The sequence below is a fragment of the Tenrec ecaudatus genome, chromosome 6 (genome assembly GCF_050624435.1).
Source record: "Tenrec ecaudatus isolate mTenEca1 chromosome 6, mTenEca1.hap1, whole genome shotgun sequence".
NCBI lineage: Eukaryota > Metazoa > Chordata > Mammalia > Afrosoricida > Tenrecidae > Tenrec > Tenrec ecaudatus.
In genome coordinates, this window is record NC_134535.1 from 130512911 (window position 1) to 130530348 (window position 17438).

At 50.9% G+C, this 17438-nt stretch overlaps 1 protein-coding gene across 1 annotated transcript in view; it reads left to right on the forward strand.

The window, feature by feature from the left end:
* The window catches only part of CRACR2A (calcium release activated channel regulator 2A), a 96395-nt gene extending 79850 nt beyond the window's left edge, over positions 1 to 16545 (forward strand). The window contains exons 15-17 of the mRNA XM_075553385.1: positions 10699 to 10800; positions 14828 to 14904; positions 16458 to 16545. Coding sequence (XP_075409500.1) covers positions 10699 to 10800; positions 14828 to 14904; positions 16458 to 16545 — 267 coding nt within the window. The remainder of the gene's footprint in view (positions 1 to 10698; positions 10801 to 14827; positions 14905 to 16457) is intronic.
* The last annotated feature ends 893 nt before the right edge of the window (positions 16546 to 17438 follow it).

Sequence of the window (17438 nt, forward strand, 5' to 3'; positions counted from 1 at the left end):
TTTAAGCCAAACAGATGGCAGGGCTTTCCCTCTTGAATGGACCTGGAGATGAGAAGGATTTACATAAATAAAAGCAATAGCTCCTCAGGTAGAGGTGATTCTCATCATGTTAACAAGTCCTCGTCAGATGCAAATGTGTGTGGGAGTCTCCCGGGGGAGCTTGTTAAAACAGCACACTCTGATCGAGCAGGTCTGGGTTGGAGCCGGGAGAGTGGGCCTTGCTTGTAAGTAAAGGTATATGCAAGGGAAACCAAGGTCACCAGACCAGGGACCACACTCAGAGGAGAAAATCTCCCATCCCTTTCCAGCACAGCTGGGATCCCTGACTGAGAAATTCTTGAGCACCCACCCCCATGGCTAGCGCTCGCCGGGCACTCAGCCTGCCCCACGGTCCACTCAGTGGCACGGGTTGGGGAGGAGGCTGGGGGGCTGTGTCAGGTGGCAGCGTGTGTGTTCAAGGTGTGGAAGAGCCAAGTCACAAATGCAATTATTCTGAAGATTCTTGAAAACACGAAGTTCTTCTTCCTTGGCAACCTGCAATCAGAGATGTCAGGTTGTGAGATGAAAACTTGACACCTCGTTTGAGCTGAGGGGTCTGAAGATAATAAGTACTTTACAGCTGGGGAGTACCTTATTCCCTACCCCCCCCCCCCCCAAGCTCCAAGTCCTTTGCCAACTCCCTCGCCTGGAGAAGGGAGGGTGCAGGGAGAGCTTTAATAACAGTTTCCAAGACTCCGATGCCTTGTTATTAAGGGAACGGTGGCCGGCTGTTCTCCGTGCCCCTTCCTCCCTCAACCTGAAAAGCAGTACCAGGAGAAAGGGCCTCAATCGCCCTGGGTCACACACGGGAAAGACTATTCTTGGGAGAGGCAGAGGGGGGCAGGAGCAGGTGCCCGGGGAGGTAGTGGGTTTCCTTGAAAGGGAAGTTGTTACCCCTGCTGACCATGGAACTTGGGCCCATCTCTCAGTGAAGCAAGGGATCAGATATTCTCAAGGAGTCTTTCTGATCTCCAAGTTCTATGCTGTATGGGATAAGGCAGCCTGGGGACAGTCCTTCTAGCACACTACCACCACCGCCCCCTGGCCATTAAATCAGTTCCAACTCATAGCAACCCTATCAAACAGAATAGAACTGCACCATATGTTTTCAGAGGCTGTCAATCATTATGGCAGCAGACTGCCTCATCTTTCTCTCACGGAGTGGCTGGTGGGTTTGAACTGTTGACCATGAGGTTCTCACTGCCATCCAGTAAATGTTGACTCATAGTGATGCTATAGGACAGGGCAGGACTGCTCCTGTGACTGTGAGTATTAATGGGAGTAGACAGTCCTGCCTTTCTTCTGAGGAGTGGCTGGTGGTTTTGAACTGCTGATCTTGTGGATCACAGCCCAATTCGAGTCACAAAATCCTTTGCCACAAGTGAACTTTTTGCTCTTTGAAGTGTGAGACTGCTCCCCCCACACTGTTCTCCTACTACGCCTGCCCGGTCCCTTTCCTACCCAGGCAGCTTCATGGCAGTGGTTCTTACCCTTCCTGCTGCCTCAACCCTTTAATACAGTTCGTTGTGTTGTGGTGACCACCCCCCCAACCATAAAATTATTTTCATCGCTACTTCATCACTGTAGTTTTGTTACTGTTATGAATCAGGTGACCCTTGTGAAAGGGTTGTTAGACCCCCAAAGGGGTTGTGACCCACAGATTGAGAAGCACTGCTTCATGGTATTCTACAGAAGAGGCCGAAGAGGCTGAAGCTGGGCCTGTGCACACTCTGTGCTCCTTCTCTGAACACCTTACACTCCCTGGACATCTCCACGTTTCTTACACACTTGTCTGTGAGTTTGTCGCACTGCGGTGGCTTAGGTATTGCTGGGATGCTGGAAACAATTTCACTGGTATTTCAAAGTGAATAGGTTTCAGCAGAGCTTCTGAATGAAGAACAGGCTTGGAAGAAAAAATGGGCTGTCCACTTGTGAAGAATTATCCACAGAAAACTTTATGAACACCATCGAAATGTTGTCAGATACTGAAAACGTCATGAATCTAAGCAGAACCTCGTCAGAGGCAGTGCCAGAAGCTGGTCCTTGGGTGGAAGACACGCAAAGGAGGGCAGAGGAGGAACAGCTTTTTCAAAGCGAAGTTGACCGTAACGACGAGCATGGAGTGAAGCCCGAGGAACGAAGCCTTGGGGTCTTCATGTGCTCTGGGGGTGCAACCCAAAATGAGAAGAAACAACTGCAGATTTTTTTTTTCAGTAATCAGAACTTGGAACATATGAAGTATGAATCTAGGAAATTTTGAAGTTGTAAGAAAGGAAACAGAAAGCACCAAGACCAATATTCTAGGTGCTCGTGAGCTGAAATGGACTGGTATTGGTTCTTTTGAATCAGAAAATGATATTGTTTACTCGGCCAGGACAAGTGGTAAGTCGGCATCTACTCAACGGCAGTGAGCTTTGAGGTGAACTCTGCCAGAATGACAGATTCAAAAAGAATGTCCCATTCATTGTCCAAAGGACATTGCAAGATCTATCTTCAAGCACAGTGCTGTCTTTGATAGGAAAGATCTATCTTCATACAAGGAAATCCAATCGATACAACTAATATTCAATACACATACCAACCACTAAAGCTAGTGATTCAGCTAGTGAAGGATTCTACTAACATGATCAGCATGAAGTTAATCAAACACACAATAAAGATGCATGGATATTTGTTGGAGATTAGAATGCAAAAGTTGGAAACAGAGAGGAAGAAACCACACACAGGAAGACACAGCCTTGGTGATAGAAACAAAGCTGGAGATTCCGTGGCAGGATTTTGTAAGACCAACAAGTTGTTCATAGGCAATACTTTGTATCAACAACACAAAAGACGTGAACTTCACCAGATGGAATACACAGAAATCAAATTGATTACATCTGTGGGAAGAGACAAAGGAGAAGTTCAATATCAGCAGCTGAAACCAGGCCAGGGGTCAACTTGGAACAGACTCATATGTAAGCTCGTGCTGAAGCTGAAGAGAAAACAAGTCCCAAAGAGCCAAAGTACCACCTGGGCTCTATTGCACCTGAATTCTGAGAACCTCTCAGGAACAGGTTTGCTGCACTGAACCCTGATGACAGAAGACATGAAGGGCTGTGGGAGGACGTCAAGAACATCATTCATGAAGAAAGCAAACGCTCATTAAAGAGACAGGAAAGAAAGGAAAGATCAAAGTGGATGTCAGAAGAGACTCTGAAACCTGCTCTTAATCATAGCGTAGCTCAGGCAAATGGAAGAAATGATTAAGTCAAAGAGTTGAACAGAAAATTTCAAAGGGCAACTCGAGAAGAAAGTTTAATACGTCTTCCAATGAAATGTGCAAAGACCTAGAGTTAGAAACCAAAAATGGAAGAACATGGTCAGCGTGTCTGAAACTGCAAGAACTAAAGAAAAATGTTGAGCCTCCAGTTGCAATATTGACAGATTCTCTGGGCAAAATATTGACTGATGCAGGAAGCATCCAAAAAAGATGGAAAGATACACAGTCACTGTCCCCAAAAGCTCCAGGATAACAAGTCTCTAGGAACTGATGGAATGAGTATCCATCGAAATGTTTTAACAAGCTGATGAGACACTGACAATGCTCACCGGTCTATTCCAGGAAATTTGGAAAGCAGCGACTTGGCCAACTTATCAGAAGATAGCCATTCCAAAGAAAGGTCACCCAACCGAATACACAAATGGTAGAAAATATCATCGATAGTACATGTAAGTGAAGTTTTTCGCTGAAGATCATCCAATAAAAGTGGCAGCACTCCATGGCCAGGGCGCTGCCCGAGGTGCAGGCTGGATGCGGAAGAGGCTATCGTTGCTGTTGTCAAATGGATCTTGACTGAAAGCAGAGACCAGAAAGAAGTTGACTTGTGCTGCATTGACCACGCAAAGGCGCTCGGCTGTGTGGAGCATAACAAACAACGGGGAGCCTTGAGAAGAATGGGGACCCCAGAGCACTTCACTGTGTTCGTACAGAACTTGTGCACGATCAAGAGGCAGCTGTGCAAACAGAACAAGAGAACGCGTCATGTTTTACAGTCAGCAAGAGTGTAGCTTCAGGGTTGCATCTTCTCATTCTACTTATTCAATCTGTATGCTGAGCCAATAATTCAAGAAGCCGGACGAAATGAAGAAGAACGTGGCATCATGAACAACCTGTGATACGCAGAGGATACAACTTTGTTTGCTGAAAGTGAGGAGGGCTTGAAGCACTTGCTGATAGACACCAAGGATTGCAGCCCTCGGCATGGGTTGCAACTCAGTCTACGGAACCCCAAAGTCCTCACCACTGGATGGACAGCTAACCTCATGATAAATGCTGAAAAGGTTGCAGCCATCAAGAAATTCATCATACTTGGGGCCACAATCAGTGAAATCAACAGTCAAGAGATCAAAAGCCACATTGCATTGGACAAATCTGCTGCACAAGACCTACTTACTACGATGTTGAAAAGCAAGGCTGTTTCTTTGAGGACTGAGGCGCACCTGACCCAAACCATGGTATTTTCAATCACTTCATATGCATGTGAAAGTCGGGCAATGATAATAAGGAACGCCGAAGAAGAAGAAGGGATGCATTTGAATTGTGGTGCGGGCCAAAGAATACTGAAAGCACTGCCAAGGAATCAAAGATGTCTTGGAAGAAGTACAAACAGAATGCTTCTTAAAGACAAGGATGTGAGACTTCAGCTCATGTACTTTAGACATGTTGTCAGGAAAGATCAGTCCCTGGAGAAGGGCATCATGCTTAGTAAAGTAGAGGGACAGTCAAAAGGAAAGAAAAAAAAAGGCCCTCAACAAGCTGGATTGACACGGTGGCTGCAAGAACGGGCTCAAACGTAAGAGCAAGCCTGAAGATGGCACAGGGCCATGCGGTGTTTCATTCTGCTGTCCATAGGATCGCTATAAATCAGGACTAACAGGATCTAACAACACCCATCTCCCAGGAATCAAGGGAATCTTTGCTGTGAGCGCAGTATCCCCCACCGACTCCCACATCCTCACAATCTCTGTTGAGTGAGTTGGGCTTAACCAGTCCAATTTGGCGAAGAATCTCTTGGGGGCCTTAGGGTTCCCATGTTTAGGGTACAGGGCAAACAGGACCTCCGAGGGCTCTGGAGCCTGCATTGGGTAGAGAAAATGGAATTTGGCACAAAACTACGCAGGCAGCATTTCCTTGAGCTTTAGACTCTTAAGACTCTTGGTCCTTAGAGTCTCTGGTCTGAATTGCTCTGTTAGACCTCCATGTGATTCTAACAGTCTACAGTTAAGACTATAAGTCAAAGGATGTTGGAGTGGGCTTAGGGGTAGTGATGCTCTTTAGGCCAAATAGACCAAGGTATTTTTTATTTTGCCTCTTTTGTACCCTTTCAAAGGGGTCCTTGTGACATAGCACCTAAAACGGATGTTCATAGAGGGTTCATATTTTGGCACCCACTGACCCACTTCTGTAAAGATCTACAGCCTTGGAAATTCTATGGGGCAGTTGTAGTTCGTCCTCTCGAGTTGCTATGAGTTGCCATCAAATCCACAGCCATGGTTTCAGGTTTTTGTATTCCTTTCTACCTCTGTGGACTTGCTCTCATTTTGTGTCAGCTCTACTTGAACTTGCATACGAGCAACTGCCAGTCTGTTCTGCAGTCGGCCCCGACTTTGCTCTGGCTGATAACACTGAGCTCCTCCGGTGTCTGTCGCTCTCCATCGCTCCTTGTGCATCCTGGACAAGGAATGAAGACCACTGGCGAAGAACTGATGCATTTAAATGATGGGGCTGGCAAAGAATCCTGAGCATACTGCCAGAAGAGCAAACAAAGCTGTCTTGGAAGAAGTATATATGCCCAGAAAGCTCCTCAGAAGAGAAGATCGTGAGACGTGGTCTCTCGTCATTGGAACATTTATCAATGGGGACCGGTTCCTGGAGAAGGACATCATGTTTGGTAGCATCAAACCGGAAGCCACCGCCTTGGAGTCATTTCTAACTCATAGCAACCCCATAGGACAAAGTCAAACTGCTCCGATGGGTTTCAGAGACTGGAAGCCTTTATTGGAACAAACAGCCTCATCTTTCCCTACGGAGTAGCTGATGGGCTCAAACCGCTACCCTTGTGGTTAGCAGCCCAACTTGTAACCTTGCGGCCCCAGCCGGACTCCCCATGCTGGGTAGAAGGTCAGTGGAGAAGAGGACTGGCATGGCAGTTATAACAATGGGCTCGCACTTCACAGCCATGGGGAGCATGGCACAGGGCCGGGCCATGCTTCATAGAGTCCTGTTGCCCAGAGGTCGCCGTGAGTCACAGCCAGCTGGATGGCAGCTACCAACAACACCCTCTTTGTGGGTGACAGAACATTCGAACTAGGAATGCACTTGGGGTTAAGCTAAGGGAACTTTCTCATTTATAAATGAGAACACCAGCGAGAGGAAGTGACTGGTTCCCGGGCCCCAGCAGCTTGATTGTGGCACAGCCAACACTAGAATCTAGGGCTCTGCCTCTGCAGGATGCTCCTCCCTGGTCGCGTGGCCCGGTGGTGTTGCCCACGAGAAGGTGGTCCTTCCCTTCCTGGGCAGTGCTCTCCCTTCAGTCTCGAAGGAAAACAGCCTCCCAGCTCAAGGGGCCAGGCTCGCTCCCTCTGCCTCCCTGGGCTGCCAGCTAATTCCTGCTGTCATTGGGGACAATGCACAGCCCAGAGCAAAAAAAATCGCAGTTTGATTCCCCCCCTACCCCCCCATGTTCCAAGTTGAGCTGGAAGTGCTGGCAGTTTAAAACAAACCACACAAATAAATCTTGTTTTGACTCATCGTCCAGGGGGTGGATAAATATGGAACCCCCCCCCCAAGATATAATTTTGCAGTCACTTTTTCCCCTTAGCATCACGGCATGCTTTAATGTGCTGAGAAATTTTTCATTCTGCCTCCAGAGAAACAGCGGCACTCTCTCAGCTAAGTGCTTTTGCTTGCCTCCCAGCAAACAGATATTCACACACACACACACACACACACACACACACACACACGAGACAAGCAGCCGAACCCACAGCTGCACCCTCTGAAATGAATGCTAGCGCTCGGTTCTGAGTTGACAGCACTTGTTATTGAAAGTCAGAGACGGGTAACCTTCTGAATTTCAACAAGTCTGTCTTCCAACAAGCTGGAGTTCAGAGAAAGGCAACTAAAATGATGGAAGGGGTGGAGAGGCCTCAATGTCAGAGGCACAGAGCAGACACAAGCTGCAGGAGGGAGGCCTGGCTTACAGATCAGAGGATGGGTAGCAGAGAAGTGACCGGGGCGAGCCCCCCGCAAGATGGTGGCAGAGCCAGAGCAGAGTCCTCTTAATGGAAATGGGGTGGGGGTGTCTCAGGAACTAAGCTTTCTTCCCTCTGACCTGCCACGTGCATCATGGATTTTACCAGCCTCGATCAAGATAGCAGCAGTGGAGACTGGTAGTCACCGCCTTCGACTCCAGCGCCCAAACACCAGAGGTGTACACTGGCCCTTTAAAAGAAGCATTGCATCTCATCTAGTGGCTCGCGATGAACATCTTTGTGCAGAGAGTCCCTGGGTGGTGCGATTGGTTAAGTGTTCTATTGCTAACCAAAAGGTGAGTGGTTTGAATCCACCCAGAGGCTCCTATGAAGGAAGGCTTGGGGCAGACACGTGGGCTTCCGTGGGTCAGAACCCACTTGGAGTGGACTGGTTTGGTGTGTGTGAGAAGTGACACATGATGAAAACCTCGTGAGGTGAGAGAGTGGCCAGCTGAGGAATCGTGAGGTTAAAGTCAAGAGTGGACCAGGAGACACCCACTCCATCCTTCAGCCCCATGCCCCCAGGTCAGAGACAGGGCTTGAGCCTGGCTGATGCCAGCTAGCCGTTTGTGGTCATTACTCCCTCTGCCCGGCCGTATGTGTGTTTCCCTTATTTTTGTCACATGTTTGCATAGAGGCCTAATTCTCCCTGCTCGGTGGCAGAGCAGCTCCCGAGAGGGGAAGGGGGTTGCCCAGAGTTGTGAAAGGAAAAATAGTTTCAGGAAGAGAAACCACAGCTCCAACTCCTCACTTGGTTTCCTTCCCGCTCCTTCTAAGCGCTTGCCTTGGAATATCTGGGAATTGCTTTCCTAGAGACAGAAGACGGCCCCTTCTTTTCTCACGCGGCAGCCTTGCTGCCTGTGGTGCAGAGGCCGCTGAAGATTGCCTCCCTCAGCTGAGCCCGCCACGCAGGATCCACCACCCCCTAGAGCTGTAAGAGGAGGAACCGAATCCGTCACCAGTCCAAAGAATACTGAAATCTGGGGTAGAACTCTGTCTGGGATCTCCAGTCTGCTGCTCTTATTCTCAGATGTTTCCATGTCAAGAAATCCCACAAGCCTTAGTCACGCCTCACACATCAGTCTACAAATATCCCTCCGTCGTGTGCTCCAAACAAGCCTCTTGGCCCATTTCCATGCTCCCCCCTCCTTTTTCTGTTGCACCGCACACGCAGGGGATGGGGGACTCCCAAGACGGAACCCTCTGATTCATCAGGAGCAATGGCACCCTAGACACAGCACAAGTGGGCTTCTCAATGCCACATCATCGAAACAAGGTGCGGCTCACTTCACAGCACACAGCATGTAATCTACTTTTGATGGGTCGGAAGACACAGTAAGGTCTTGTAGTGCCTTTGAGTCTTCATGAAAACTCCCTGCCATCGTGTCAATTCCACTTCACGGTAAGCTGATAGGATGGAGTGAACTGCCCCATCCAGTTGAGCCAACGGCCACATCTCTCTGGTGAAAATGGGTCAACAGATCTGAGTACCGGAATGCTGTATCCGGCAAACATGAATTCCCATGGACACGGGGACGACCATTTTTGTTGAAAGTTCCGATTATTATGATAATAAATAGCAGAACCTTTATGGAAAATAAGAATCTAGAGAAAAAAGGCTAGTGGAGCGTGGGCTCATATACCGTTGTGTGGGGTACCAGCCTCCCCAATCGAATGGGTGCGGGGGGGTGGCTGTGTAATTGAGGGGTGAAATTAAAGAGACATCAGACAAGATAAAGCATGTGCGTGTTCCCCTCCGGGACCATCAGGACCTGAGGAGCCAGATCCATACAGAGAAAGAGAGAATATATGTCCAACCAAAGCTTATATACACGTGCCGAACAGGAAGGAGTTATAACAGACATACACGTGACGGGAAGGTATGCACGTAACAAGATAGGCGGGCTCTGGAGTCAAGATGGCAGCCTAACTGTGGTCGTCCCTGAGTCGGCTGGACCTGAGGTGTCTTTGGGCTCTCCTTCAGGGGACCCAGCCATTATCCTTATCAGAAGGGAGGGACAGACTTTGGGTCTGATGGCTCTAGATGGCTGATAACCTTCAGGCAGAGAACCTTTCAGCAGTTGACCTCCAAGTGTATGCTCTGTGATCATGTGTTTGCAAACAGCACCTTAGGTTTGGCGTATGTTCTTGGGGAGGGGGGACCGCCTGGGTAATCACTTTTCTGTTTCCCACACTGTTGTCTTTGCCCTCGAGTCAGTTCTGACTCACAGTGACCCTGAGTGCACTGCCCGGCATCGTGCCATCCCCAGAGCTCATTTCAAACAGCGCCATTTACACTTAAAATGGGCACACCCTTCCAAGTGGGCATTGTACTGTTACTGGGCACGGGGCAGTACAGAAGCTAAAGAATTGGCAAATCCCTCGCTGCATGTTAGCTTCAGTTATTCCACGGCCCCTCCATTTGGTACATCATTTAGCTGCCGGGGCTACATCTTTGTTAGCAAGTTATGATTCAAAGGCCTACTTAAATATTTCACCACGTAAACGTATCAACCCACTCACCTGTGAACCTTATCATGTTTACACACGCAACAGCTGTGTGTCCCGGGCCCTCTGTTCACCCTCTGAAGAGACACCCCATTGACAAGACCAAGACTCTGGAGTGCAGGCTCCCACGCCTTTGGAGGAATCAGTAGGCTGGGGGGCTGAGAAGGTCTGGCTCACACATACAACTCTTCACGGGCACTGTTCTTCAGAGCCAGGCATCCAGCAACAGGGAGCGGTTGGGCCTCACGGAAGGACCTGCAATTAGGCTCCCGGCACTCATCCACCGAGCGCCCACTGGGCTAGTATTGAGAATCCAGCCCCATCAACTCAGGACCTGGAGCTGCTCCTTCGCATCAAAGCGGCCTCCAAGCGGCCAGCACGCCGCAGGAAGCCCGTGGTGCAGTCCGGCCACCTAAACGGAGTCTGGGCACTTCAGAATGCCCATAGGGAATCCAAGGGCCCATCGCTTAGAAATGTCCCTTGTCCCTTTGTCCTGCACACCTGGAGAGCCTGCATGCTCCCCCAGCATCCACAGAGAGGTGTCGGATGGGGACGGGGTACAGCCTGAATGGGGACGGGGTGCAGCCTGAATGGGGATGGGATGCAGCCTGAATGGGGATGGGGTGCAGCCTGAATGGGGACGGGGTGCAGCCTGAAGGCAGGCCAATTTTCTAAAGCTGTATTTTGCTGTGGAGATTCTCTGAGAGGGCCAACCACTCGTCTCTGCTTTCTGGATGATTCTGTGATAACCAATCCCAGGGGGGGCAGCCAGGGCTTCTCAAGATGCATGGTGAAGCCCCTGCTCGCGAGTGCCCGCTGGCGCCTCTCTCAGGTGGGGGCTCCTCTCTTTTGCAGGAAGCTGTAGGCGACCGCATCCCTGTCCTTCTGCTGGGCAATAAAACTGACAAGGAGAAGGAGCGTGAGGTGCCCCGGGGCCTCGGAGAGCAGCTTGCCAAGGTAAAGAGCGGGCACTGAGATCTGAGGCGGGTGGCACTCTGCCGGGGCAGTGAGGCCCAGGGACCTTTGTGAGAACCTCCTCTGGAAGATGGCGGGAAGGGAGCAACTGGGCAAGTAGAGTGTCCTGCATCCCGGGGGGCAGACACTCTGCTTTGATGAAATCAGAACTTCCCCCAGAAAGCAGCAAGTTACAAGATAGAGGCAGTTAGGACCCATTGGGCCTGGAGAGTTGCCCCAAACTCTCTTTACGTGTAACACAGAAATGTAAATTATCCTGGCCCTCATCTGGTACTTGAATCAACTTCAGAGAAGAAAGGCTCCCTGCCTCTAAGGGAGTTTGTTCTTTGGGCAAGTTCACCCTTTCTATAACGATGAGGTCTCCAAACGAGCTACATGGCGGGGTGACAGGGGTGCTCCTGCCTGAGATGGAGCCTTGGGGCTCAATGGAAATCGCACTTGGCACAACCGGAAGTGCTCGCTCTCTGCCTTCTCCGCGGTCTGGGTTTTTTATCGCACTGAGGAGAACAGGGGCACGTTCCAGCCTGGCAGTTTGACGGCACAGGCCCTCAGCACCCTGGGCGACGGGCACACACGTGAAGAGTTGAGGGACAAGGAGGAAGAGGGGACTGGAGGCCGTTCACGTGTCCGGGTTCCTCTGGTCTGTAGGAAATGACATGTCCTCCAGACCTCGTCCATGATTCCTAAGTCCAAAAAGCTCTGCAAACAGAAAGCTTTTTCACCATCCAGCTGGCAAAAACTAATAATAATGATAATCAGCTCGGAACAGAAATGCACCCGTTTATGGCTTTGATGTATTTCACTTTGTGTGAATATGAAAAGTGTTACATGTATGTGAATATCTATGTGTTATATGTAGCTGAACATGTATGTGGATATGCATGTGTTATATGCATGTTGATAGAAGTGTGTTGTGTGTGTGTGGCTATGCCTGTGATATGTCTATGTGTATAAGTATGTGTTACATGTCTGTGACTATGTATGTGTGGGATTTCAGAATGCTGCCCCAGATCCACCAAGCACGCTGGATAAAGTACAATTCAAAGCCTCACTCACTGCCTTCAGCTTGATTCTGGCTCATAGCAGCCCTATAGGACAGGGAAGAATTACCCACATGGGTTTCCGAAACTGTAACTCTTTCCTGGAGCAGAAATCCTCCTCTCTGTCCCATAGAGAGGCCAGTGGTTTCAAACTGCCGGCCTCACAGTTGGCAGCCCAGTGCATAACCCACCATGCCACCAGGGCTCCTTAGTGTAAAGCCAGTCCCCAAGACATCCACTGTGCCTCATGGTGGCCATGCCTGTCAGAATAGAATTGTGCTCCAAGGGGTTCTCAATGGCCAACCTTCCAGAAAAGGAATGCCAGCTCTTGCTTCTGAGGTGCCTCTGGGTGGACTCAGATCCCCAATTCTGATTAGCAGCCACGTACATCAGCTGTCTGTACCACCAAAGCCCTCTGATTTGCAGTGTGCTCACATCTGGCTTTTCCTGAATCTAAAGCAGGGGTCCTCAAACTATGGCCCGCGGGCCACATGTGGCCCGCCAAGGACATTAATCCGGCCCGCCGGGTGTTTTTGCCCCCCCCCCCTTTTTACTTCAAAATAAGATATGTGCAGTGTGCATAGGAATTTGTTCATAGTGTTTAAAAAAAAACACTATAGTCCAGCCCCGCAACGGGTCTGAGGGACAGTGAACTGGTTCCCTGTTTAAAACGTTTGAGGACCCCTGATCGAAAGTGTACAGGATTGCAAAACACACCTGTGTCCGGGGGGTTGGGGTCAGGAAGTGGAGACCTGTGTCGCTATGGTCCCATTGTCCTCTCTTTTTTGTTGTTCCGCACAGGGAAGAGTAGAGTTTGGAGAAGTTAGTGGCTGATTCAAAAGAGCACAGAACTCATGTGGTCAGCACTGGAGGCTAGAGGACAACTCTCACCTTTCTGCTGTGGCCCTCTGCATTCTCCATCCCTCCACCCTGCCCCCTGCCGCCCCCAGCTTCACTCTGTTCCACAGCCAGGTTCTGAAAGAAGTGGACAGGGGAGAGAGGTGGGTCATGGGGCTGGTGATGGGGTGGAGGCTGCAGCCAGGCCTCTTGGGCAAGGACCAGAGAAGTAGACCTCCTAATCTGCAGCCACAGAGGGTGGGCCCGTGCCAGACTAGCCCACGTCTCTCCCAAAGCGCCAGCCTCCTTGCTGTCCTTGAAGCTGGAAGCCTATTCAGGGCAGTGAGATGAAATACAGTGAGCCCAGGCCAGGGCTCCCGCATGCCCACAGCCCAACCCCAGCCGAATGAACTGCCAGGCACTGTTTCTAGGGCACCAGTGCTGACAACCTGGGCAGCGAGTGCTGCTGAGCTGCTGAGAGGAGATTTCCCAAAGGAGAGACTCTGGATGGACATCATCGGCATCCTGCCATTAAGGGACAGTGTGGCCCACCCGGGCAGCCATGCACAGCCTCCTGACTGTGATATACGGCACAAAGTGGGTTGCCTGCCCCAGGCTGTGCGTTCTTGCTGCCTCCCAGGGCAGGTGTGAAAAATGAAGCGAGGTCGCTTGACCCTGAGAATGGTGTGGGACTATAGAGCTTGAGGGCCGTGGGCAGCGTCCTTGATTGACAACTGTTGCCGCTCCCCTGGGGGAGGGTTGTCTGGCTCACCTTCTCTGGGAAGCCGGAGGAGACAGAAGCCAACCATGCACAGAGTTGGAGGTGGGGGTCGAGGTATGAAGGGGGACTGGGAGAGGGTAGGAGGCCTGGTGGGTTATGTCTTAGGGTGCTCACCACAAGGTCAGCAGTTGTCTGCTCCCTTAAAGATGGATAGTCTTCCAAACTGCAAAGGGTAGTTTTACTCCATCCTCTAGGCCACTAGGGTTCAAAAGTGACCCAATGGTCATAGGTTTGGGCAGAGAGGATTGGCACTGGGGGATATCCACTGGGCTGCTATGTTAGGCAGGATTCTCTAGAGAAACACAACCAGGACACTTGTGATTTTATGAGGATAGAGTTACACAGCGTGAAGGAATATAACAGCTAATTAGTCCACACAGCAGTGCAGAGGGGCTCAGTTCAACTCACTTCGGTGGAAGTTAATATACTGGAAATCCTTCAACTCATGATGGCTGCCAGGTCCAAGGTCAAAGATAAGGTGACCAGACGTCCCGCTTTTGTTGGAACAGTCCCGATTTTTAACAATTTTTCCTGCGTCCCGCGGCATTTTAAAAAAGTCCTGCTTTTTCGAAAGAATGCACGACAAGCTAAGGTATACGGTTTTCGGCTGCCATGTGGCTATTTCACCAGGATGTGAGTTTTATCAATGATGTCCTGCTTTACCAATGTGAAAATCTGCTCACCTTACAACTGAACTTCCCTTGGGCAATACAGCCAGAGTGTGCCCACAGGCAGCAAACAGCAGGGCAGGTCACCAACAATCAGCAGCTTAGGAGCTTAGCGAAGCAGGGGCAGATGGGATATAGGAACTCAAGCAATGCAAGATGACAGGATCCACCAGCATCAAGCTCAAGCGATGCACACACCAGCAACGTGTGGAAGCAGGTCTCAAAGGAACCTCAAGCCCTAGTGACACAATCCATGGGTTGGCTGTCCTACAGGTAGTATAGCTCACAAGTTGAGGCAGAAAACTAGCTAACGCAGCCTCTGGCTGGTCCGATCACCAGAGAGGAGAGCAGGGGCAGGCCTTGCCAAGTCATTTATCTCTTTGCCCTCCAATAAAACGGCGACCTGATTAATCCCACATGCTTCTATTGGCTAGGTTTGCCTAATAAACCTATCACAGCTGCGAACTATAAAGTTAGAGGTTCAAATCCACCAGTCGTCCCATGGGGGAAAGGTAAGGCTGCCTGTTCCCATAAAGATTTATGGGCAGGTCTATAGATTGCTGAGTCGGAGACGACTCCATGGTGGGAGAGAGGAAGTAGGGGGGTGCATAGCTGCACACAGGGTGTACCTTACTCCCCACAGCCCAGTACTCGCCTTTCAGCCCTGTGTTTCACGATTCTAGGAAAACAGTCTGATCTTCTATGAATGCAGTGCCTCTTCCGGTCACAATGCCCAGGAGTCCCTGCTCCATCTAGCCAGGTAAAACAGACACACCTGACCAGGGGCAGCAGCTCCTGGATCCAGCGGGGCCAGGTCCCGTGGGAGACCCTGCCTTCACCTCTGCCCGGGACCTTCTTGTCCAGCACCCCAGGAGATTGTGGCTTGTGTGGGATTTTAGGGGTTAGGGACAACCTAATAAAGACTGAAAAGAAAGTCTTCCCTACCAGTCTCCCTCTCCTGGCAGGGCCCTTCTTCTTAGTCTTAAGGCTTGGCGTTATCCCTGGGACCCACTTTCAACACACATGCTCCTGGAAAAGGTCATACATCTTGCAGGCTCCTCGCCACTAGGAAATGCCTTCCCTGGGATAGGTTGGCAGCCAGCTGAGAGCCAGGATGGGGCAATAGCATGGGTCAGAAAAGTTGCTCCTGTCCCTCGCAACAATTTTAAGAATTATTTGAGAGCCATAAATACATTTTTGCAAATAAGCGAAATCATCATTATCCGAATAATATCTTTTACTTTTTTTATTGGACTTAATGTATGGAGGGAGCACTGTTTGCCAATCCCAGGTCTAGCCCATGGGCGGGGCAGGAGCGAGCAGCCAGTGGGAAGAGTGGTGCGAATCAGACGTACTCAGGGTACCGTTGCAAAAAGACAGGCCCTGTGGAAAAATGATTCCCGCAGCCCTATGCCAGAATTCAGGGGGTTGGGGGGAACCACATTGAGCTCCATTTTCATCCATCCATCCATCTATCCATCCATCTGGGCATTCCCTGCATCCACCCATCCAACACCCACTCAACTAATGCTGAATAGCGCCCACTTTGCGCCCAGCACTCTTTTGGAGACATTTAAAATGCTTTTTGACAATTTATGTATTTGAACTCACAACAAATCCACCCTGGAGAGGCTGTGGGGCTGCAGAGCACCCTGGAGAAAAGTTCTGGGTTCTTCTCTGTCACAGCGTCCCTGGGCAAAGCCCCCTGCTTCTCTGAGCTTGGTTGGTCTCATAGGCCTGTCAGTCACACCTGCATCCCCTGGCCCATTCTCAGGTTGTCCTGGGCTTCAAGGAGGGTACTGAAGGTGACAGCACTGCCTGGCAGGGGTCAAGCAGGGATAAGATGCTTATGGTGACAGTGAATCCCTGACCTCGTAGTTTTAATCTGGAGCCACGCCCCCTTGGGATGAACAATTGACACATGCCTCCCGGGAGCCTCCACTGTGTGCTTCTTAGTGGGTTCAGCTGACAAAGGATGCAGCCCCAGGCCTCAGGCAGGCGGCGGCTGGCTCTGGTGGGGAAGGAAGCCAGGGATGGGTCCCATTGCCATGCGGGCTGAAGGGCTGTAACAGAGGGGAGGGCACAGGGCATTTTGTCCAGCCTAGAGGATCAGAGCAGGCTTCCAGGAGGAGGTGTCCTGGAGGGGCCATATTGACTGAACTCTCTGGCCTTACTGTTAGAGTGAGGAACCTGGACTCCCCCGGGGCAGGCTGACTCCTCTCTCTGGCTGAGTTCCCTCCTCATTTCCCAGTGGGCCTGTAGTCCTGGACCTAGCACCTCTCGACCCCTGACCCTACTTCACTGTTCTCCCAGGATCCTCAAGGAGCAAGAAGACACAGTGAAGGAGGATACCATCCAGGTCAGTACCTGTGCCAAGAAGTCGTCGTGCTGTGGCCGATAGGAGACCTCCCTGGACTGCTACTTCTGGAGCCGGAGGCCTGGGGCCCTCAATGAACCCTGCCCAGGGGCTCCAGTGTGGGTGCTGCCCACCAGGCCAGCCAGCGCTCTGTCCTTGTCAGTGACTTGGGTTGCCAGCGGGAAGGAGCACGCAGCAAGCCAGGAAAGCTGCCCACCCTTGGGCATCTTAGGCCTTTTCTCTGCCCAGACACCAGCTGTCCCTGCCTTCCTTTTCTGGTTGGTTTCCTGGGAGGATGGAAGCAGATGGACTTTTCCAGAACAATCACTACGTGCCTTCTCCAGCTCCCTTCTCCTCCCCCTTGCCCTTCGGAGCTGCGGGCTCTGCAGTCTCCGTGGCAACTGTGCAGGTGGCTGCATCCTGCAAGACCAGAGGATGCCCTGCTTGGGCGATGGATTGGGGGTTCTGCTCTAGCTTCTGTTCACTGGAGGCCAGTGGGATGCCCTGGTTGGTCTTGTTGGGAGAAGCAAACCAGGGCCCTCACATTTGATTCTCCCAACACGTGAGGCCTAGGGGCCGGCCCCTCCGCGGTCATCCTGCTGCTGCAGTGGCCCCTCAGGTCCTCGGGAACTGTGCCTGGCACAGCCTGAGTCTGGCCCCGCCGGGGACGGAGGGGATGGGTTCATTCCGCCCAGGGGCAGCGGAGCGGGCTGACTTCCTTCCTATGGAACTTCGATCCAGAGATGGAAAGCAAACTAGGGGAAGGAAGACAACAAAAACACCTCCCCATCTGCTGCTAAACACAGAGAGACCGTTTCTGAGGGGTATAAATAAGGGGTATATCTATCTAGCCATATAAAAGCCATTTTCTAAATGTTTCTCAAAATAGCTCTGTGGGGGGGGGGGAATGTACATGATGATTAAACGGGAGGAGACTG